This window comes from Halichoerus grypus, chromosome 1 (genome assembly GCF_964656455.1).
Source record: "Halichoerus grypus chromosome 1, mHalGry1.hap1.1, whole genome shotgun sequence".
Classification (NCBI taxonomy): Eukaryota; Metazoa; Chordata; class Mammalia; order Carnivora; family Phocidae; genus Halichoerus; species Halichoerus grypus.
Genome location: NC_135712.1, coordinates 190,506,123 through 190,531,388, shown reverse-complemented (window position 1 = coordinate 190,531,388; position 25,266 = coordinate 190,506,123). Strand labels below are relative to the sequence as shown.

At 37.1% G+C, this 25,266-nt stretch overlaps 1 protein-coding gene across 13 annotated transcripts in view; it reads right to left on the bottom strand.

The window, feature by feature from the left end:
- CFAP20DC (CFAP20 domain containing) overlaps window positions 1-25,266 on the bottom strand; it is a 255,701-nt gene that overhangs the window by 113,248 nt on the left and 117,187 nt on the right. For 11 of the 13 annotated variants that reach the window (XM_036071785.2, XM_036071787.2, XM_036071793.2 and 8 more), the window contains one exon: window positions 8,306-8,470. In XM_036071785.2, coding sequence (XP_035927678.2) covers window positions 8,306-8,470 — 165 coding nt within the window. The remainder of the gene's footprint in view (window positions 1-8,305; window positions 8,471-25,266) is intronic. The other 2 variants (XM_036071786.2, XM_036071798.2) reach the window with 1 other exon arrangement.

Sequence of the window (25,266 nt, the reverse complement as noted above, 5' to 3'; positions counted from 1 at the left end):
TATTATATGTAAATTGTATATATGTGTGTGTTCTGTTTCTCTGGAGAAACCTGACACTGTGTAAAGGATACAGCAAAAAGTCACTAAACATTAGTGGTGATGCTGATGATGATTTGCTGCTTAATATACTCACCTGCTCAAATTATATGGCTAGCATTTCATTCACTCACTTGATCACTTAATTAACAAATATCTATTGAGTTCCTGGTAAGTGTTGAGCTAGGTGCTAAGGATACAACAATAAATAGGACCCCTGCAGTTTTGAAGCTCACATTCCCCTTGGGGAGACAGCAATAAGCAAACAATTAAGTAAAAAGAACGTATCAGGTAAGGATAAGAGCTGTGATGGAAATAAAAGCCAGGTGATGTTACAGAGAGAGTCTGGGGGTTATTGGATGATTATAGCCCCATGTTCATCACTATGTGAACTATTTGTAAAAATGTATGTGCGCATAATTGATACTAATACGGTATAGATTGTCATAGATATTCCCCTATTATATCATAAATAAACACGTTTAATATGCAACTATATACTTAAAAGATTTTCTTTTGTCATTAATTTTGGATTTCCTTCCCATTATATATTTTAAATGAGAATACTGACATTAAGTAAAGAAATATATTTTAATTTTATAGCAATTCTCTGGGCTTTTCAAAAGACAGAAAGGTATACAGAAGAAACTAAACATTTCTCATAGTTGCTCTAACATAATATATGTCTATTGACACCACAAATCATGAACGTATTTAGAAAGTTACAATTCTCTAAGAGGAAGATATGAGGAGTAAGTCTTATTTTCCTGACCCTACTTCTACTAGTCCGTGTTCCTAAAGTTTATTAATTTTCGTGTGTTTCCTTAAAAAATGTACCCCAAAGATACAAATGTAGTGATCCAAAGGGGTACGTGCACCCCAATGTTTATAGCAGCAATGTCCATAATAGCCAAACTATGGAAAGAGCCAAGATGTCCATCGACAGATGAATGGATAAAGAAGATGTGGTATATATATACATATATATATATATATATATATATATATACACAATGGAATATTATGCAGCCATCAAAAAAAAAGAAATCTTGCCATTTGCAACGACGTGGATGGAACTAGAGGGTATTATGTTAAGCGAAATAAGTCAATCAGAGAAAGACATGTATCATATGATCTCACTGATATGAGGAATTCTTAATCTCAGGAAACAAACTGAGGGTTGCTGGAGTGGTGGGGGGTGGGAGGGATGGGGTGGCTGGGTGATAGACATTGGGGAGGGTATGTGCTATGGTGAGCACCGTGAATTGTGTAAGATTGTTGAATCACAGACCTGTACCTCTGAAACAAATAACACATTATGTGTTAAAAAAAAAAAAGAAGATAGTAGGAAGGGAAAAATGAAGAGGGGGGAAGTTGGAGGGGGAGATGAACCATGAGAGACTATGGACTCTGAGAAACAAACTGAGCGTTCTAGAGGTGAGGGGGGTGGGGGGATGGGTTAGTCTGGTGGTGGGTATTAAAGAGGGCACGTATTGAATGGAGTACTGGGTGTTATATGCAAACAATGAATCATGGAACACTACATCAAAAACTAATGATGTAATGTATGGTGATTAACATAACATAATAAAATAAAATTAAAAAAATACAAATGTATATTATAAATATATAAACATATATTATAAAATACAAATAAAATATATAAATATAAAAAAAATGTACACCTATACCAGCGTCCCTAGGTAACTATCTTGTTTATTTACTACGTCAGTGGGCTCATACAGAGACAAGATTCTAGCTTTCCATGTGTCACTGATGGAGACACACAGCTCTGAGACCTTTCCAGACCATCACAAGCAGATCAGGTCTGTTGTAGCTGCATCCATAATATCTTATTTGTGGGTATTTAATCAACTCCCTACTATGCACAAGTAATTTGTCTCCAGTTTTGCCATTATAAGCCATACTGTAATAGACATCTAAAGGAGAAATGTAAAGGTTGGAATGAGTCAGTCCTGTAAAAGCAGCACAACTATGCAACGGATTAGATGTGGTTTTCACATTTACTATTATATTAATATTTATATATCAAAGTTTCTTCAATATTTGGTGGAAATATCACAGAAAAATTGAAATTCATTCTATATATGATTTGTGATATCTTTGCTGTAACAAATTTCACAGATACTGATCAATATCCACACTAAATTCCTTTCACATTAAAAAAATTTTTTAAATAAAGGAATGTGACAAGGTATGCCTTAGTTTTAGTAAAGATGGGGAAAGAGGTTATATAATTCAAACGTAAGAGACAGTTGAGTTCACTCTGACTTATTATCAGACACTGGACCCAGAAATTGTGGCATCTCTTTAAACCAACAATCTTTTTATAAAAAATTTTTTATTGTTATGTTAATCACCATACATTACATCATTAGTTTTCGATGTAGTGTTCCATGATTCATTGTTTGTGCATAACACCCAGTGCTCCATGCAGAACGTGCCCTCTTTAATACCCATCACCAGGCTAACCCATCCTCCCACCTCCCTCCCCTCTAGAACCCTCAGTTTGTTTTTCAGAGTCCATCGTTTCTCATGTAAACCAACAATCTTAAGACAAAGCTTAGCTGAAAGTGTGAGTTTAGAAAAGTGTTTTGTTGAGGTGCCTTGGTAGCTTGTCAGTTAAGTGTCCAACTTTTAATTTCAGCTCAGGTCATGATCTCAGGGTTGTGAGATCGAGCCCCACATCCGGCTCCGTGCTGAGCAAGGAGCCTGCTTGAGATTCTCTCCCTCTGCGCCCCCACACCCCGGCTTGCACACACTCTCTCTCTAAAAAAAAAAGGAGAAAAATGTTTTTTTTCCTGAAGTCATAATCTAAATCCTTTTTCTTTTAGGTTCTCCTTTACAGTGCATTTTGTTACTTGATTTGAATTTTGCTTTCATAATGTGAAACCCAAAGAAATTCTAATAAGATCTCACCAGTGCCAACTGTAGTTGGATGATTATTTCATGGTTTTGCTAAATGCATTAACCTACCTATTTGCAATTGTGCTAGGAGATAGGGATGCCAGTCTTTTCTTATTCAGATAGGAGTAGAAGCCCAATAAGACTGCTGCTGTGGAAAAGAGGGCACTTGGGAAAACTGCCTCCTAATTTTTAGGCTAATCACTAGTTTTGGTTTGTGCTTAGTGGACCATTGCGTCTTGCCATTAGTAGCCGAATGCTCAACTTCAATGACCAGACCTGAATCTCTGGTTCAATTAAACTGGGGTTCCATTAATGAAAATAAGATAATCAGAGACCCCCCCAGTTCTCTGCAGACTAATAGTCATTAGCTAACGTGCACTGGGAACTGACAAGGTGAACAGTGTAGAAGTGTGGTAACACTGGCTTTTTGGAAACACAATTATCTTATTAATTTCATTAAATGCTCTCGATCAAGTTACATGCCATTCAACAAAATGCACTCTAAAATGGAAGTTTTAAGGTCTCCTTTTTTTGCTCGAGTGAACATACTAGAAAGCATCCATCGGAAGCCACGATTTATTTCTGTGGCAGCTTCACTAGGATCTCAGTATGTGCATTTATAATAAAGCACCACAATGTACATGGATACTGTACAGTTAGTTATAAGAGCACAGTCATTTTCTCATGCAATTCAAAAATCTCATCATGGGGAGTCCATTTTTCAGACAGACACAAAAACAAATAGTTGAAATGAAGAAATATCTCCTGGCTTTTCCAATATTAGAAAGTCTGCCCTTGGGCATTATTCATTAGCTACACCTTTCAAATAAAATATCTCATTATTATTATATATATTTATAGTAAGTGTCAAAGCCCACAAATGACAAAAATAGCAATGGAAATGTATTTGTAGAAGGAGAACCACAAAGTTCAATGTACAGCAGCCCCCTCCCATCTCTGGGGGATATGTTCCCAGACCCCCAACGGATGCCTGAAACTGGATAGTACCAAACCATACATATTCCACTTTTTCCTATACATACATACTTCTGATAAAGTTTAATTTATAAATTAGGCACAGTAAGAGATTCACAACAACTAATAATAAAATAGAACAATTACAACAATATACTGTAATAAAAGTTATGTGAATGTGTTCTCTAAAATATCTTATTGTGCTGTACTCACTGTTCTTGTGATGATGCGAGATGATAAAATTTCTATGTGACAAGATGACGTGAGGTGGATGATGTCAGTGTGTGACCTAGTGTTAGGCTACTGTTGACTTTCTGATGCTACATCAGAAGGAGGATCATCTGCTTCTGAACCACACTTGACCGCAGGTAACTGAAACCTCAGGTAAGGGAGGACTGCTGTATGTTCATGTAATCTTAGCTGCCATCCATGTCCAATGAGCTTTTCTTTAAGAGAAACCTTATGGTTATAAAGGAATAGAAATATAATTGGGATTCACAGGGCAGAAGCAATATGCTCTTAGGTGATGATTATTAATTTCCTTCCTTCCTTCCTTCCTTCCTTCTTTCTTTCTCTCTCCTTCCTTCCTTCCTCCCTCTTTCTTTCTTTCTTTTTCTTTTTCTTTCTTTCCTTTCTTTCTTTCCCTTTTCTTTCTTTCTTTCTTTCTTTCTTTCTTTCTTTCTTTCTTTCTTTCTTTCTTTTTCTCTCTTTCTTTCTTTCTCTTTCTTTCTTTCCTTCCTTCCTTCCTTCCTTCCTTTTTCTTCTTTCTTTTCTTTTCTTTCTTTCTTTTCTTTCTTTTGTAGTAGGCTCCATGCCCAGTGTGGAGCCCAGCACAGGGCTTGAACTCATGAACCTGAAATCAAGACCTGAGCTGAAATCAAGAGTCAGATGCGTAACTGACTGAACCACCCAGGCACCCCTGATTATTAATTTTCTGTATATGTGACTCAAGTTGACTATCATTTTGTATTGAAATCTCATTTATGGAATTTGCAAAATACATACTAATATCCTCTTCTAAAAGTTGAGATCAAATATGGCCTATGAACAGTTTCTGTTTAATTATAATATTGAGTTAATGATGCAATTAATATTTATTCAAATTCCTCTTTAATCTCAAGCATCATACATGTCCTTGAACTTTAAATTAAAAAAAGACACTTAAAATATCTGGATATAGAATTGCATTTTCATTTAAAGACATAATTAATTCTTAAAACATTAAGCTAGAGAGATAAAAGAAGAAAAGAGCATTCACAATTGTTCTGAGTTATCTGATAGGGTTTACAGCTTAGTCATTTCTGTTACTGAAAGCATTCACAGACTATTAGATACAGATCGAGTGTTTGGTTATCAAAAACACCCTTGCTCCTTTCATTCTGTGGTGAATCTTCCATTGAGATTGATTTGTGACCTGAGGTGTTTACGATGGCTGTCTGGGGAGTAAGATCTTTTTCATCCTTCTATATATTTTCTAAAGGTTCTTTAACGAACACGGGTTATATATATTCTCTCTCCCTAAAGAGAGTGTATATAATAAATATACAAATTCTTGCTACCTATGCCCTGTGCAACCAAAATGTCCTGCCTAAAGTTGGCAATTGTGGAAATAGGTGATGGGGACATGGGGGTTTTTATGTCTTCTCTCTACTTTTCTGGAAGTTTGGAAATTTCATAATCGAGAGTTTAGAATTATAGTGTCTACTTACACATAGTCCCCTGCCTGGGTTTATACTGAAGAAGTTACAAAATAGGTCCCAATTCTCCAGGAATATACAATTTAGGACATGTAATGCTGATGAGGATTGACATAAAAAAATACACCAAGAAGGGCACCTAGGTGGCTCCGTGGGTTAAGCTTCTGACTCTTGGTTTCGGCTCACGTTGTGATCTCAGGGTCATGAGATTGAGCCCTGCCTCGGACCCCAACCTCAGTGGGGAGTCTGCTTAAGATTCTCTCCCTCTGCCCCTCCCCCTGCTCACTCGCGTGTGCTCTCTCTCAAATAAATAAAATCATAAAAAATACACCAAGAATAAATACAGCATAGAGTAAAACAGTTCATTTCTATAACTCACTCATTTTCTCATAGCTCTCTCTTTTCTCCAGCTTCTACTTTGACCTCTCTCAAACTTTGACCCTACTCTCTTCCCCATCTGTTATCTGAGAATCAACAAGTCCTGCCTGTGTTTCCCCTGCAGCATCTCTTAAGCTCATCACTTACCATGGAGCCACTGACGTTTTATGCCCAGATGGCTGCAAAGACATCTGAGTTGTAATTCTTAATCTCTGGTCTCACTTGATTTAAAAATTCATCTTGACTCCTGATGTCAAATTTATCTTCTTAAGAAAGGCTTTGTTGTGTCTCTACTTTAGGAGCAGGAGGCACTCTTCTTGTATTCTTCTGACCCAGCCATTCTGCCCACTAGGCCATTCCTCTTACTAATCCCTCAGAAAACTCATCCATGCATTTTGCTGTCTCCTTGTCTTTGCTCAGTCTTCTGCACCACCTTACACTTCCATAACTCCTATATTTATTTATAATAAAAACATACACAAGTATTTACTGAATACTTTCAAGACCTATTTCTTCCTCCATAAGTGCGTTATTACGACCATCATTTTACCTTCCTTGGGATTACTTCTGTGTTTTTGAGTGTCATCCAAGCCACAGGACTTTTGTTTGGATAAGTGATCCAGTGGTTCTCAACCCTGCTGCACATTAGAATCACTGAAGGCATTTAAAAAATATCCATCCAGGGCCAATTAAATCAGAATCTCGAGATGAAGCATAGGCATTAGGAAAAAATTTTTTTTTTACATAAATTATTTATAAAATGTCCCAGGTGATTCCAACAAACAGGAAGTTGAGACTCACTCATCTAAATAATATTAGGTTTCTTAATTTGTACATACTATTCATTCATTTGGTCAAGAGTTATGGGTATCTATTACAGAGGTACAAAACTGGTAGCCCTGACATGGTTTGTTAGGCTTATAAAATGTTTTCAAAAAATTTTAGACTTTAGACAATATTTTAGAATTGGAAGATTCATCATAAACATTGAACTACCTAGCTCCTCTTGAAAACAAAAAAAGGGAAGATCTGGTGAGACTGCATGAATTCTTGCAAGGCAACACTTGGCTAGAATGGAATTGCAGTATCCCTTCTAGATGGAGAATGAACTTGTAGTTTGCTACAGTCCTCATCACTCCCTATTGCTCCCTCACAGGGACTGAGTACTAACTACCATTTATTCTATCATTTGCATAGTTGTTAATATTACTGCTTTAACAGTAGAGAAAATTCTTTGAAGCCCTACCTGATTCCTTTCCCCTAATGACCCCCTCCACTCCCAATAAGGCTCACTGTTGAGTAAAAAATGTTTCTATGTGTCAAATATCCAGGCATCCAGCCCACTTTATTCATTATGTTATCTGACTGGCCTCCATAGTAATTTGAATTTGCAGCCCCTGGCCTGCAAACACTGTGGTAAACACCGTGTTAGATGCTAGGGATATAGAAGAATGAGGTACAGTGTTACTTTTGGAGGAAGTCACACTTTATTGGGAAATGCAGACATATTAAAAAGTATTGTAAAAAAAAAAGAAAAGAAAGGAAAAAAGAGGGAAAGAAGGGAACAGTGCTTGTCAGAATTAGGAAACACCGTATAGAAGAGGTAGCATTTGAGTTGGATCTAGAAAAGTGAATTGGGAGTGTTTACAGGCAGAAAGGCAAGGAAGCTGTTTTAGGCCAAGAAACAGCAATCCCCAAACATGAACGTGTGAAAGCCCACAGCATGGTCAAAAAATTGCACATGGGGAATGAGAGATGAAACTCTGGAGTAGGTTGGGATAGGGGAGGCTGGTTTTGTGTGAATTCCCAAGGGTTTTTTCATTTTGTCTTCTAAGATAGTGGGAAAGGCATTAAAGGTCTTTAATCGAAGAGAGACATGATCACATTTCTATTTCTATTATCAGAAAGATAATTCTGACAGCAATGGGTAGATTAACCGGGAGGCTAAGGTGAGCGATGGTGGGAACCCGATCAATGAAAGCAACAAAAGGATAGAGGAGCAGACAGATTTGAGAGATGTTTCGGAAGTATAACTGGCTGGGCCTGGAAGAGTACAGGAAAAGGAGAGGACTAATCAAGGATGTTTTGATTTGGTATGTAAAAACCCAGAAAATATTTTAGCTGCTAAAGAGAAATTTAAAATGATTTATCACAGACATGAGTCGATATTAGAGTGACTTAATATTTAACTTCAAGCTATAAAGTATCATTGTGGTGCGGGTTTTTTTTTTTAAACCCTTTTTTTGGTCTTTCAAATAAATATGCTTATAATTTAGGTGCCTGGTGCATACCTGATTCTGCTGAACTTAGAGGATGACCTCCAAATTTTATTTCAGTTTGGCGGAGTTTAGTCATGTTTAGCAGCTGTGTGACTTGTGGAACATCTGTCGTTAGTTGGCAGCTTCGTGGAATAATGTCTGTAGGTTCATCTGTTGGAAAGGGAACACCATATCCAGCTGAAAATAAAGACAAACATTCATTCCCCAAATATAAGTCATTTTTGCCAAATGGACATATCTTATAAATGAAACCGATTAAAGTAAAGCATTTTAGAATGACTCTGAATGAGTTACTCAAACTTATGGCCTCAGCTTTCTCATCTGTAAAATGAGCACTGTAATTTTACTGCTTACTTTGTAGGACTGTAGGAAAGATTAAATGAGATAAAGTGTATAACATATAGAGCAGGTTCAGAGACTTGTACAATAAATGAGAGCATTCATTGGATAGATTTTATACTTATTTTTCAATACTAGAAGGTGACTCAAGAAAAGAGCTAGTTAGGTGTGCTCCGATGCAGATTTCTGGGAGTACAGTGGCTCATTTGTAAGAGATCAATGATACAAAGACATAGTTGAATAAGCACCTAGAGCCACTATATGAGTAAATTTTTAACTTATTTTGAAATAATTTTAGATCTACAGAAAAGTTACAAAAATAGTAGAGTTCTTAATACCTTTTACTCAGCTTCCCCTAATGTTAACATCTTACCTTTGAATATTTTCAAAGAAAGGTTTATTATAATTAAAATAGTATTTTTATTATTGTAATTTGTATTCCTAATGAAATTTGATATCATTCATATATATTTACATGGATATACAAATTTCCAGTTTAGTAAATTTTGTGTTCATGTTCTTAACCCATTTTGGTATTAGAACATTATGTTCTTATTTATTTGTATGATCTCTCTTATGGCAAACATATTAAGCCTTGTCATATGTAGTAAGCAGGAATTAAATCGGTATTAGTATTCCAAAAAGCAATTCTCCTAAATGTATCAAAAGCCTTAAAAATGTACATGCCATTTTACTCCATAATTTCACTTTACGAATCTTTTCTCTCTCTTTTTTTTTATTAGAGAGAGAGGAGCGTGCGTGCACATGCTTGCCAGGTGGGGAGGGGCGGAGGGACAAGGATAGTCTTAAGCAGACTCTGCTATGAGCGTGGAGCCCCAAATGGGACTCAAGGCTTGATCTGATGACCCAGAGATCATGACCTGAGCTGAAACCAAGAGTTGGCTGCTTAACTGACTGCACCACCCAGGTGTCCCTGAGTCTTTTCTAAAGCAAAAAAAAAAAAAAAAAAAATCAGAAACTCAGATGAAAGATCTATGTAAATAGGTGTTTATAATTTTTGAAAAATAAACAACTTGAATTACCAGTAAAGAGCCACAAGAAATTCTATTTATGAAGATGGCTTAATGATGTGGGAAAGACTCATGATAGGAAGTTAAGTGAAAGTAATATATACAAAACTCTAACTCTACTGTAGAAAATCAATGAATAAAATGTGTGCATGGCAAAAAGACTAAAATGAAATATATTGAAGTGTAAAATAACTTTTGATGGTTAGCTTAAGTGTAGGTTTTATTTTCTTCTACATAAAAATGTCTGTGTTTTTAATTTTTATAAGTAAAATTTCTTTTTTTTTTTTAAAGATTTTATTTATTTATTTGGCAGAGAGAGACACAGCGAGAGAGGGAACACAAGTAGGGAGAGTGGGAGAGGGAGAAGCAAGTTTCCTGCGGAGCAGGGAGCCCCATGCGGGGCTCAATCCCAGGACCCTGGGATCATGACCTGAGCTGAAGGCAGATGCCTAATGACTGAGCCACCCAGGTAAAATTTCTAATTTTAGAATCTAGTGGAAAAAATTTGTGTGTGTGTATATGTGAATATGAGTAGTAACAAAAATTCAACCAATCATCCCTCAAAAAACATCCTATGTAAGTATAAACTCTAACCACATTTATAAAGGCAAATGATGTTAGGTTTATACGCACCCAAGTCGTGGCAGTTTCCTAATTAGACCCTAATGTCCTAATCTTGAAAAGGAAATGAATCATTTAACTAAAAACTTAAATACTCATCAGCAATGTAATGGTTTCTAAGTGTCCTAATGCTCCAGTCATTAAAAAATGCAGTAGATTTACAAATCTTAGTTTTCAGGTGTTCTTTGTTTGTTCATTTCTTATTTGTCATCGACATTTAGAAAATCAATATAAAGTAGTTGAGTAGATAAACTCTCAAAATAGAAAACATTTGGAAAAATAAGTAAACTAACTCCAGATATATACTTGACATATCATTTCAAACTCTTCTGAGGTAGAAAAAGATAATTTACACTTCAATGCCAATATTGATAAACTAAGATTTTATAATAAAAGAGGCAGAGAATTCTGTAGGCTATAAGGCCCTGAAAGAAAATGGTGTATTCTCAATCACATAAAAACAAGTCGTGGAAACTTTAGCTTATAGGGATTGTGTGGTACAGCGACCAGGGTACAGTGCCATATAAAGTTTGAAATGTATACAAAACAAAACCTGAGTTTCCATCTAACAAGAAATAGCTGAAAATCCCTGGTAACCCCAAATCCAAGGCAGAGACTATGACAAAACTCCAATCTGAATTTAACAGGATCGTGGTTGACATGCAGATCAGATTTCACAGTAAAAGGATAAATCCCTTCTGTGCCACTTTTCTTTTCTATACATCTACTCTTCCTTTGCACCCACAACTGTCTCACTACTCATTGGATTATTCATCAAGGGAGACTGAACAGTATAAAACCTGCAATAAAAGGAGGAATCAAAGAAAAAAAGATCAGTTTATTATTTTTAAAATAAAGATGAATTATTAAGCCCATTTTGCAACCACTCACTCTCAAACTTTGTGGAGGAATACATAGAGAGGATCTTTAGTCTCATTTTTGTGAAACCAAACTATGAAAGAGCTTTATTACCTGGTAGTTGGATGTTTTGATAAACTGAAGTGGAAGTTAACTCAGCTCCCCACCACCCACCTCACCAATAAATACTCCCTTCTCCATATCCAATTACTGGGCCACTTTATTTTATTTTTTACCATTCATGGCTTAATCAAAAAATAAGAATTTCTAGAGCACCTGGGTGCTAAGTTGGTTAAGCGTCTGTCTTCAGCTCAGGTCATGATCCTGGGGTCCTGGGATCCAGCCCTGTGTTGAGCTCCCTGCTCAGCAGGGAGTCTGCTTCTCCCTCTCCCTCTGCCCCCCAAACCCCTGCTCCAGCTCTCTCTGTCTCTCACTCACTCTCTCTCAAATAAATAAATAAAATCTTAAAAAAAAAAAAAAGAATTCTGAATACAGCATGGATCCTACATAAAAAATAAATAGTGCTAAACTGTGAGTACATAGAGGGCACGGTCTGCCTTCATTCATTCATTTACTCATTGTATCATTCAGCAAATACTTATTGAGCCTCTACTGTGTGCCAGGGAATCTCGTGGTGAGCTAGAGTGACTCTGTCCTGGTCTTCTTGAAGCTTACACCTAATAAAGAATATGAAACAGATTATATTATAAGTAACTATTCAATTATAATTTTATTAAGCGCTCCAAAGGAGAAGTTCAAGGTGTAATGAAAGAGGTTAAGGGTATCAGGGAAAGTCTTTTCTGACAAAGAGACATTTACTTACTTTTTATTTTTAAAAAGATTTTATTTATTCATTTGAGAGAGAGAGAGAGAGCATGAGAGGGAGGGAGGGTCAGAGGGAGAAGCAGATACTGGGACTCCAGGATCATGACCTGAGCCGAAGGCAGTCTCTTAACCAACTGAGCCACCCAGGCGCCTCTGGTAAAGAGACATTTAAACTGAGTCATAAAAGATAAGCAGAAGTTGTCCTGGTGAAATGGATGGGAGGGATCATTCAGGTGGAGGGAACAGAGTATTTGAAGCCTCTGAAGGCAGGACGACTCTGGTGCATTCTAGGAAGTGAAAGAAGACAATTCTGCCAAAGGGTTGCCAGTGTGGGAGAGAACAGGGAGAGAATCCCAACGATATATTTAGTACAGCATCTGGTTCAAAGGGGATGCTCAATAAATGGTCATGGCTGAAGGCCCCTTAATAACAGCTGACCTAGATTAAAAGCAGCTGCTAAGTCTTCCACTTTTCTTCTTTGGTTGTTCTTTGCTCAGCTATCTCCTGAGAAGTACTCCACACACATTTTATTTGGATATCACATCTTTCTCCCCAGATGGCAAATAACAAATCAAGCTGGTAATCAGATACTAAGGGACCGAGCCCTACCTGCATTGTTCTTCCAGACAAGTTCTATCTTCTGTAAGAGAATGTGTATGGAAACATGAAGACTGCTTGATTAACACTGGAAAATGACACAGTTGAATTTAAGGTGCTTTTGCTAACAAATCTGAAAGAATGCAGTGTTGGCTGAAACGGTCAGCTCAGAATGGCAAAATGGTACATGGAGGAGAAGGCTATGAGAAAACTGAGATTTGCTCATGTAGCATTGAAACACAACCAGATGGTGGGTTTTTTTGCTGTCTTTGCTCCCAGTATGAGTTAGTATATTCGAATGTTTGAGTGACTTTGTAACCCTGTTTGGCTTTCTTTGGCTATAATGCCACCATAAAGTGAACCATTCTTGTAGGTGTTGGATATCTCTGATGAAGATCTTAACTAGCTTTAAAAATTAAGTCATTGGGGTGCCTGGGTGGCTTAGTTGGGTAAGCGTCCAACTCGATTTTGGCTCAGGTCATAATCTGAGGGTTATGAGATCAAGTCCAGCTTTGGGCTCTGTACTCAGCAGGGATTTCGCTGGACATTCTCTCTCTCCCTCTGCCCCTCCCCCTGCTTTCGCGCACATGCGTGCTCTCTCTCTCAAATAGATAAATCTTAAAAAAAAACATTAAGTCACCAATTTTAATACATACATAAAACACTTTATGTATTAAAACATCACTTATATTGAACATAATAAAAATAAATAAATAAAAAAACATCACTTATTAGCTGTGCGACTTTGGCATGATAATTTACCTCTCTGTGCCCTTGGTCCTCTTACCTGTAAATCATGGATTAAAAAAATAATACCTTATAGGGTTATTGTGATGATTAAATAAGTTAATGTTTGTAAGGGCCTAAGAACAGTGCCTGGTACATAGAAAGTACTATGTAAGTGTTTATTATTAATAATAGACAAATACTTATGTCAATTATTTCATTATAATGGAAACAAAACCACCATGTCTTAGTATGTGTTTTTTATAATAAAAGGTCTTGATATTTAAAGGGGTAAATAAGCCTGAACTACACCAAACACCTGGCTATCCTGAAATGAATCATGCCTTTAGTCTTTTTTTTAAAATATTTTATTGAGGAGAAATTCACATTAATATATCAGTAAAAATTAAGCATTTTAAAGTGAACAATTCATTGGCACATAGTACACTCACCGTGTTGTGCAACCACCACCTCTATGTAGTTCCAAAACATTTCCATCATTCCAAAGCAAAATCCCTTATCCATTAGCCAGTTTCTGTCCATTTCCTCCAACTCCCAGTCCCTGGCAACCACAATTCTGCATTCTTTCTTTATGGATTTATGGACATTTCATATAAATGGAATGATGCAATATGTGACTTTTTCTCTGTGTGTATAATACATACCATGTTTTGTTTATCCATTTATCTGCTGATGAACATTTGGGCTGTTTCCACATTTTGGTTATTGTGAATAACACTGCAATGAACATGCATGTACATGTTTCTGTTTTCCATTCTTTTGGGTATATACCAAGGAGTGGCACTGCAGGTTCATATGGTAATTCTGTGTTTTACATTTCAGGAACTGCCAAACTATCTTCCATAGTGGGTGAACCGTTTTGCATTCCCATTAACAATGTACAAGGATTCCAATTTCTCCACACCCTTGCCAACACTTGTTTTCTTTTCTTTTTTTAAAAAAGATTTTATTTATTTATTTGACAGGGAGAGACACAGCGGGAGAGGGAACACAAGTAAGGGGAGTGGGAGAAGGAGAAGCAGGCTTCCCGCGGAGTAGGGAGCTCAACGTGGGGCTCGATCCCAGGACCCTGAGATCATGACCTGAGCTGAAGGCAGATGCCTAATAACTGAGCCATCCAGGTGCCCCCAGTTTGTTTTCTATTAAAAAAAATTATAGCCATCCTAGTGAGTGTGGTGGTATCTCCTTGTAGTTTTGATTTGCATTTCCCTAATGGCTAATGCCATTGAGCAATTTTTCATATGTTTGTCAACGATTTGTATATCTTCTTCGGACAAATACTTACAGTACTTAAGTCCTTCAACCATTTTTTAATTGGGTCGTGTGTCTTTCTGTTGTCGAGTTGTAAGAGTCCTTTACATATTCCAGATACTGGAAGATATCAGAATATTCCATATACATACTCTCTATATGTAGAATCAGAATATTTATCCTATCAGATATATGATTTGCAAATATTTTCTCCCATTCTGTAGGTTGTCTTTCAATTTCTTAAAAGTGTTCTTTGATACATAAAAGTTTGAAGTTTTAATGTCCAATTTATCTATTTTTAAAATTTTGCTGCTGTGCTTTGGGTCATATCTAGGAATCCATTGCCAAATCTAAGGTCATGAAGATTAAGCTCTACTTTTTTCCTAAGAGTTTTATTTAGCTCTTATATTTAGGTCACTGATCCATTTGAGTTAGTTTTTATATATGGCACGAGGTAGGGGTCCATACTCATTCTTTTGTGTGTGGATATCCAATTGTCCAGAACCATTTACTGAAGAGTCTCCTCTATCCTCATTGAATGTTCTTGGCACCCCTGTCAAAATTAGATGTATGGATTCATTTCTGGACTCAATTCTATTCCGTTGGTGTATATGTCCATTCTAATTATACCAAACTGTTTGATTACTGCAACTCTTGAATTAAGTTTTGAAATTGGGAAGTGTGAATCCTCCAAATTTGTTCTTCTTTTTCAAGATTGTTTTTGGCTATTTTGGTCCCCTTGCAATTCCATATGAATTTGAGGATTAGCTTTTTCATTTCTGCAAAAAAGGCCATTGAAATACTGAGAGATTGCACTGAATCTCTAGATCTCTTTGGGTCATACCAACATCTTAACAACATCAAGTCTTTCAATCCATACATATCACATGTATTTATTTCCATTCACTTAGGTCTTCTCTAACTTCCTTTAGCAATGTTGTATAGTTTTCAGTGAACAAGTTTTTCATCTCCTTGATTAAGTTTATTCCTAGGTATTTATTTATTTGGGATGACATTATAAATGGAATTATTATCCTTAGAATTTTTAGGATATGAAGTTCTAATATAAATAATATTTACAATACTTACTTATAAAATACAATTGATATTTTAATCAGAATAAGTCTGTGTCTTGATATATAGATACTCATAACCCATTTTTGTGGGATCTACTATTGGCTGGGCACCTCTGCTATGCTGAAATCTTAGCTCTTTTTTCTTGCCCTGGGGTGGTTTACTAGGCAAGGGCAATCTGAGTTCAACTCCACTGCAGGAAGGAGTGGGAATGCAGCCTTAAACTGAAAAGATCTGAATATGATGTGCATCACCTGACCTGGAGATAGAGAGGCAGGAAAACACTCAACAGTGCTGATTATTAAAAACACTAAAGCATTCCAGTTATTGAGGAAGGTAAATATGTATACTGTTGAGGAAGGAACAGCCAGAGGCTTGGCCTAGAGTTCCACCTTCTGTGACCTCAGCAGAAGATGCCTTATTTCCATGGGTCTTGTTTCCTCTCTGTATAATTAGGACATTGGATTACATGGTCTCTAAGGCCCTTCCCCGCTCCATGAGTCTATTAAGGCAATACATCAGTATTTCTAGTTTTTTTCTGTGGCCTTTGAAGGGATAATTTTCTTCACATTGCTTGACATTCAATAAAGGCTTACGAAGAGAGAGAATGACTGAATGAATAATTGAACAAACAATTAGCCCACTCTTACTTCATTAATTCATCAAACGTGTATGACAGATTACCAGTGCCAGGTCACGTGCTAGAGGTAAAAATATGGAGACTTAACCTATGCCCTCAAGGGACTCTCAGTCTGAAATCATTCTTTTAATTATTCTCTTCTTCTTGCATTTCTGAACACAGAACACATATGTCCAAGTGCTGATATTTTAGAAAGCACTGAACTGGGGTGTCAGGAGACCTGTAAAATCATCACTGGCAGAGCATAAGTCCATACTTAGTGGATAATTGTTTGTTCTTTCCTCTCTTCTCTTGGCTCTCTTGTTTTTCTCTTATCTAACTATCTGTACATATATTGTTTTTTTTTTTTAATGCAGAGTGATTTAAGTTATGATTTTTAAAAAATATTTTATTTATTTATTTGACAGAGAGAGACACAGCGAGAGAGGGAACACAAGCAGGGGGAATGGGAGAGGGAGAAGCAGGCTTCCTGCCAAGCAGGGAGCCCGATGCGGGGCTCGATCCCAGAACCCTGGGATCATGACCTGAGCCAAAGGCAAACGCTTAACGACTGAGCCACCCAGGCGCCCCAAGTTATGATTTTTTTTTTAAATGTAGTAATGATTTAAGTTAATCAATAATTCAGTCATGCAAATGCCTAAAAATGCCAGTCCACGTTTCCTCAGGAACCATAAAATTATGTCATAAATTCAATTGAATCAGCATGCTTTACTACTTGTCCAGCATCAGCCATTCCTCTGGGCAAGTGAAAAACTGGTTAATTTCTTGTTTTAGGGTCCCAATAATTCACTTTCTATTACATCCCACTGTGTAAACAGAGAACAGCAATGGAATTGGGCAACATTTCCTAGCTTGGGTGAGTTTAAGAGGTTCTAGAGTGAAATTTAGCAGCTTAAATAAACTAAGGGCAACAGGGTACTGAGCTTAAGCAAGCATTTAATACAGTATGTTTAAGTTGAATCTCAGAATGAAATGTAAGAAACAGGTAAAAGAGTTTCCTATGATAAAAGTCTCAACCTTATGACTAACAGAACTGTCTTTGCAGAAGAAAATGTCCCTCCCTCTACTTTCAGTATGAAAGACAAAGGGACATCCATTACTTATTGAATACAGACACCCTTAACACAGCCAGTCACCAAATCCTGGCATTCTTATTCCATGATGTTATCTTCTGTCTTTCTCTTTCTTTAAATTTCCCCTCCCTTCCATCCTCCCAAGAAAGGCAGAACACTGTAGTAATTAGGAGTATAAACTTGAGTCCTATTACCAGGGTTCAAAACCTGCCTCTACTACTTAACAATTGTGTGACACTGGACACATTATCTGACTTCTCTGTGCCTAAGTTTCCTTATCTGTAAAATGGGGATAATAACAAACACTTTATAGAGTTTGTATGAGCATTAAATTAAGTTCATATATATATAAAGTGTTTAGAACACCTACTGCTTCTATTAGCACCATCATCATTGTTATCACTTCTGCTGCCAACCTCCTTGGACCAGGGACACTCAATTTGCCCCATACTGTGTTATCCTTTGTCCCGTTTTATCAAATTGTCTTGAAAATGAACTTTTGCAGTGTTTACTTTTCTGCTGTCTAAAATTACACAGAGAACTCTGAGGATAGGAAACTTGCTCTACCTCTTTATGTCAAAGTATGCAGCCTAGTAATAAAATATTATATTAAATTACACCTCCCACCTCTGCCATGTACCATACTGAACTTCCTGTTCCTTGACTGCATCAGATCTATTCATGATGCCATGCCTTTATACATACACACTCTTTCCTTTTCCTGAAATGCCTTCCTTTCTTGTTGTCTACTTCCATTACCTGAAAAAAATTTTTTTTTTTTTTTTTTAAGATTTTATTTATTTGACAGAGAGATAGACAGATGAGCACAAGCAGAGGGAATGGCAGAGGGAGAGGGAGAAGCAGGCTCTGCACTGAGCAGGGAACCTGATGCGGGACTCGATCCCAGGAACCTGAGATCATGACCTGAGCCGAAGGCAGACGCTTAACCATCTGAGCCACCCAGGCGCCCAAAAATTATTTCATTAGTTGAGAAATTGTTATTTTTCCTTCAGGATATAGTTTGGAAAATTTATATTTTTAGGTGAGTACAGACCAAACACTACTCTATGGACAGATACTGACCCATTAAGTCATTTTCACTGGTCTGCAGTGAAAATGTCAGCCTTTATTCTGAAATTAACACCTTCCTAATGTGTGTGTGTGTTTAAATGTCTTTCCAATTAATTAAATGATTACAATAATTGTAGTTTTTTTTTGTTTGTTTGTCTGTTTTAATGCCCTGATTTGGTGAATTTAAAAATTGGCAACCTTATGTTAGTCAAGTTTTTGGTAACTTGGTAGGTCTGTGACATCCAAGTGCCTCTCCAAGTGGCTCTATCAAGTGAGAGTTAAGTGCTCCAACTCTCCTCCCAGTGCTTGTTAAGCCCATTAGGGAAGTTTCCTCCAGGTATAACAATCAATATGTACATGTATATTTCCCTGAGAGATCCCAAGCTCCTGGAAGCATAGGCTGTCATTCCAGTGCCTGATTATAGGAGGCAGATAAATGGTAGCATCTACACAATGAATTATAGTTTGTCTTTTCATATATATATTTATACTTTATTGGATCTTCAAAACAACCTTATAATAACTAATGAGGAAATAATGCTCAGAGATGTTCAGAACTCACACAAAGCACAAAGTTGGTACATGATCACAGCAATAGACTGTGGGACCATTAATCTGTGTCTTTAGTCTCTACAATATCAATTTAACTTCTCCAATATGTACTCGGTTTATACACTTCATGCCTTCAGTGGGAATGTAATAGTATTTTACTTTAACTCATTTTACTGATGCAGAAATTGAAGCATAGAGACAGGGTGAGCACTTGTGCAAGGTTAAATGGAAGCTAAATGAAGAATATGGGGTTAAATTCCACAGCACCTGAACCATACCGTGCTTCCTCAAGTCTACTCAGAACATTTTAGGCAATCTGAGATGCCACATTCATAAGCCTTTTTTTCAGGCCTTCTAAAAGAAATCATGCCAATGTTTGTTCTTGGAATTTTACTGATTATCATTCACTTTAAAAAAATTAATTATAAATCAAAATATATGTATATTGTTCAAAAATACAAATGGTACTGTAATTATGAGAAAAAGTCATCATTCCCTAACTGTTGCCCCCCACCTCACACATCCCCTAGTCCTACAATGCAGAGGCAACTATTCTCAAGCCTTTCAGCAATAGCTTCTAAATCTTCTGGTACTTCTGTGTTTATAAATAGTAGCCTTATATTGACATTTCTGCCCTTGTGCTTTAGATAATATCTCTGACTTCCTATTTTGGAAAAAATATGGAACCACAAAAGACCTGAATAGCCCAAGCAATCCTAAAAAAGAAAAGCAAAGCAGGAGCATCACAATTCTGGACTTCAAGCTATATTACTGTAGTCATCAAGACATTACGGCACTGACACAAAAACAGACACATAGATCAATGGAACAGAATAGAGAACCCAGAAATGGACCCACAACTATATGGTCAACTACTCTTCAACAGAGCAGAAAAGAATATCCAATGGAAAAAAGACAGTCTCTTCAACAAATGGTGTTGGGAAAACTGGACAGCAACATGTGGAAGAATGAAACTGGACCACTTTCTTACACCATTCCCCAAAATAGTCTCAAAGTGGATGAAAGACCTAAATGTGAGACGGGAATCCATCAAAATCCTAGACGAGAACACAGGCAGCAACCTCTGTGACCTTAGCCATAGCAACTTCTTACTGACACGTTGCCAGAGGCAAGGAAAACAAAAGCAAAAACGAACTATTGGGACTTCATCAAGATAAAAAGTGTCTGCAGAGTGAAGGAAACAATCAACAAACCAAAAGGCATGCCTACAGAATGGGAGAAGATATTTGCAAATGATATATCTGATAAAGGGTTAGTATCCAAAGTCTGTAAAGAACTTATGAAACTCAACACCCCCAAACCAAATAATCCCATTAAGAAAGGTCAGAAGACATGAATAAACATTTTTCCAAAGAAGACATCCAGATGGCTAACAGAAACATGAAACAATGCTCAACATCACTCATTATCAGGGAAATACAAATCAAAACCATGATGAGATACCACCTCACACCTGTCAGAATGGATAAAATTAACAACACAGGAAACAAGAGATGTTGGTGAGGATGTGGAGAAAGGGGAACCCTCTTACACTGTTAGTGGGAATGCAAACAGGTGCAGCCACTCTGGAAAACAGTATGGAGGTTCCTCAAAAAGTTAAAAATAGAACTACCCTACAATTCAGTAATTACACTACTAGGTATTTACCCAAAGGACACAAAAATACAGATTTGAAGGGGTGCATTCACCCCAATGTTTATAACAATATTATTAACAATAACCAAACTATGACTATATTACTGTAGTCATCAAGAGCCATAAAAAAGAATGAAATTTTGCCATCTGCAGTGATGTGGATGAAACTAGAGTGTATCATGCTAAGTGAAATAAGTCAGAGAAAGACAAATATAATATGATTTCACTCATATGTGGAATTTAGGAAACAAAACAGATGAACATGTGGAAAGAGAAAAGAAAGAGAAGGAAAGAGGGGGAGGCAAACCATAAGAGACTCCTAACGATAGAGAACAAACTGAGGGTTGATGGAAAGAGGTGGGTGGGGGATGGGCTAAATGGGTGTTGGGTATTAAGGAATGCACTTGTTATGATGAGCACTGGGTGTTATACATAAGGGGTGAGTCACTAAATTCTACTCATGAGACCAATATTATACTATATGTTAACTAACTAGAATTTAAATAAATATTTGGAAGAGAAAAATAATTGACTGGTTGGGTATAGAATTCTAAGTTGAAAATCATTTTTCCTCAGACTTTTGAAGTTATAATTTTAAGGTCTTCTACCATCTAATGTTGTTGTGTGAAGTCAGACATCATTATTCGCATTCCTACTCCTTTGTATGCAACTTGAATTTTAAAAAAATTCTGGAAGCTTAAGTAATCTTTTCTCTTTCTCCCTCCTATTCTTAAATTATACAATGGTGGTTCTTTTTTTCTTTTCATTTTCTTTTTCATTTTCTGCTTCTTTTTCTGTTTTTGATGAGCCACATCAATATGAAAAAACCTGGCCTTTAATTTTGGGAAATTTTCCTTTTTTTTTTTTAAAGATTTTATTTATTTATTTGACAGAGAGAGACACAGCGAGAGAAGGAACACAAGCAAGGGGAGTGAAAGAGGGAGAAGCAGGCCTCCTGCTGAGCAGGGAGCCCGATGTGGGACTCGATCACAGGACCCTGGTATTATGACCTGAGCTGAAGGCAGATGCTTAACGACTGAACCACCCAGGTGCCCCTTGGGAAATCTTCCTATATATCATCCTTCCTGCTTTCTCTAGCCTCTCATCTTAGAATCCTATTACTCTGCTGGTGGTCCTCTTGAACTAACTTCTAATATTCTTAACATTTTGATCCAATTTTCAGTCTTTTGGGTTTCTTTTAAACATTTTTTTTTTTTTTTTGATTCTAAGTCTCTGGGGAAAGACAATACAATACAGAGTCTCAAAATAGCTGTATAGTTTCTGAGTCGAAATGTCCAGTGATATGAAACTTATTCACTCAAAACTTATTAGACAGGTCAGGATACAAGGACAAGAGAAAAACAGACAATAAAAACAGACCCACAGGAGAGACAGATATTGGAATTGTGAGCCAAGGCTTTTAAAATAACTTTGATTAATATATTTGAGAAATTAGATAACAAGATAGAGAATTTCAGCTGAGGAATGGAAACTATGAAAAAGAATCTAATGGAAATTCTAGAATCAAAAAATATAATAACTGAAATTAAGAATGCTAAAATATGTGTTCATTCAGCTCCTTGATAAATATCCAAAGAAAGCCCACCTAAATGCTCCAAGAGAAATGTAGAATGATTCCAGCAGTAATATTCAAAATTGCCTAAAATAGAGAAATAAACTGTGGGGCATTCACACAATGGCATACTGTACAGTAATTAAATAAACAATATAGATGAATCTCACAAACACAGTATTTTGTTAAAGAATGTATATATGAAAGAATATGTACCATATCATTTTATTTAAATAAACTTCAAAAATAGGTAAAATTAATTTGTAGTGTTAGAAGTCAGGAGAGAGTTACCTCTCTAAGAAGAGAAAGGGTCATAATTGGGAGGAGATTTAAGTAAGGTTTCTGAGATATTTTTAATGTTCTATTTCTTGATCTGGGTGGTAGTTACAGAAATGTTTTCACTTTGTGTTAATTCCTAAAGCTGCACACCTATGATTTGTAAATGTTTCTAAATTACATAAAAAACTTATAATAAACTTTAACAAAATGCTTATTGAAATACAGCCAAGAACAAATTATTTCTATTTTATAGATGCAGTATGTTTTCTTAACTGAGAAAAACATATATGTATTGCTTACTTTATCTATTTCTTTCTTGCTGTTAGTTTTGGTGTCTATCTACCATGTACCCAATGTATCTGAGTTGAGAAGTCCTCTGGTTCAGTTTCTCCAGAGAATAAATATCCTGTTGTCTGCTTATTTGTAGTTGGAAGGGGGATCTGGGATCCTATAGCAACCCGTATAGAATTTCTACTAATCTCCTTGTTTTTAGCCACACCTCTTCTCCTGCCTTTGGCAGTACCTAGGGCTGCCAATTCTTGAGTCCCTCTGAGGTTCTATGTTATGAATCTTATTGGCAAACCTCTCTGTAAACCCAATAGTTTCAGCTTTCTCTGCTCTTCTAAGTTAGTTGTCACTCCTCAATCTTACAAAATTTATGAACACACTTTGCCTATTGTTTTCTACTCTCCCATCCTATTCATCCTGGTGGATTTATTACCATTTTTATTCCTATAATTTTAGTGGGGCTTAAGGAAGGATCAGAAATAAAAACTTGCATTTAATATGCCATATTTTGATTCACTTTTTTCCTTACATTTATTTAAAAATACCAATCAGGTTATGATTCACCTCCTATGATCTGATACAGAATGCACATATATTTCTATAAATTTTGAGGTTTCTTATTAGCTGGGTGATATTTTTTTTTTAAATGAAGGCTTTCACTTTCTTGTATAGCCTTTAAATGGTACATAAGATGAGTGGCTGCACTTCCTGGCTTGTGATCTCTCTGGGGAGCTGTTAATGCACTGCTGTGTTTTATTATCAAATGAAATTTATAGGCACAGTGTCCTATTCCACAGAGTGAACCACAAGGATTTCTCAGACACTCATCCAGACAGAGCATAAGTCTGAAGTCTACTTTATACAAACTTCTAAGAAATCACCTTTGCCATCTTATGTGCTGCCCTGTTTCCTGGGCTTCTAGAAAAATTGATTTTGTTAAAAATAATCCCAGACAAAAATCAAAAGGAAGCATCAGTATTCTCTCAATACTTTCAGTTGTTTAAGACTATCTTAGCAGGAGAATTTGTGCCATCTTATAAATTCTAGATGGTTCAGTTATCTGCAGAGTGTATTTATTAATCATATAATGAATAATGTGTATATTTCCTATCTTTCTAGGAATAACTAATTTTTCTATTTTAACATGATCATTAGAAAATTAATATATAAATATAATTTCTCTCAAATGACTTCATGAAATGTACACAGAGTAATGAGATAGTATATACTGGACAATGGCAGAGCCTTTTGAATGTTGACATCTTTTTTTTTTAAAAAGATTTTATTGAGAGGAAGGAAAGATGGCGGAGAAGTAGGGAACCCTATTTCAACCGGTCCCCGGAATTGAGCGGGATATCTACCAGACCACTCTGAGCACCCATGAATCCAGCCTGAGATGTAAGAAGATCTGGATCCCTACAAGCAGAATATCGCAGGTGGTTGGTTTTGAGGTATGAAGCGGGGAGCCCTGATTCCGCGGGCAGATATTGGAGGATAAACGGCAGTGGGAGAGTGCCTGGCCGTGCAGATCCTACACTGCCGGTGAGCGACAGCCTCGCTCGCTGGGGATGGGGCACAGACTCGCAGACTGGTAGCAGGGGGAAAGGACTTTAGGGCAGCCCCCGGGGTGGAAACCTGGAGTGGCGGGGTCCCGTGGGCGAACTGGGAGCAGCTGGCAGTTTTAGAAGCACAAAGGGCAGAGATGTGCCCCGACCTGGAGGCAGGACTGGGGGCGCTGCAGAGGGGTGCACAACCCAGGACACTGCAGTTTATAGCAGCACGGACAGAAACGGAGACAGTGTGGCCTGGAGAGCTCACTGAAGAACAGACTGCGGTGTCTCTGCTCTGAGGCAGAGGGTTGGAAACGGTCTCTTCTGCTCTGACTCACGGAAGAGATGCAGAAAGCTGCCAGGGAAAGCTGCCAGAGAACAAAAGCCCCAAAAACTGATTCCCACTGAGCCCATCCCCCGCCACAGGGGGGCAGGGCAACTCCGCCCAAACAGGGTTGCCCGAGTAACAGCACGGCAGGCCCCTCCCCCAGAAGACAGGCTGGGAAAACAAGAGGCCAGCAACCCTAAGGTCCCAAGAAAACAGGTGCATCTTGCTTGGGTTCTGGTCAATAATTTGGACTCTATACATTCCCTCAAACACCCATCAACAGAATGACTAGGAGGAGGAACCCCCAAAATAGAAAAGACTCAGAGATTATGACTTATGCTGCAGATTTACAAATGGATGCAAATATAACCAAGATGTCGGAAAAGGAATTCAGGCTAGCAATTGTGAAGACAATGGCTAGAATGGAGAAATCAATTAATGACAACATAGAGTCTCTAAGGGCAGAAATGAAAGGTGAATTGGCAGAACTTAAAAATGCTATCAGTGAGATCCAATCCAATCTAGATAATCTAACAATTAGGGTAAGTGAGGCAGAAGAACGAATAAGCGACCTGGAAGACAATATAATAGATAAAAAGGGAAAAGAGGAGGCCAGGGAA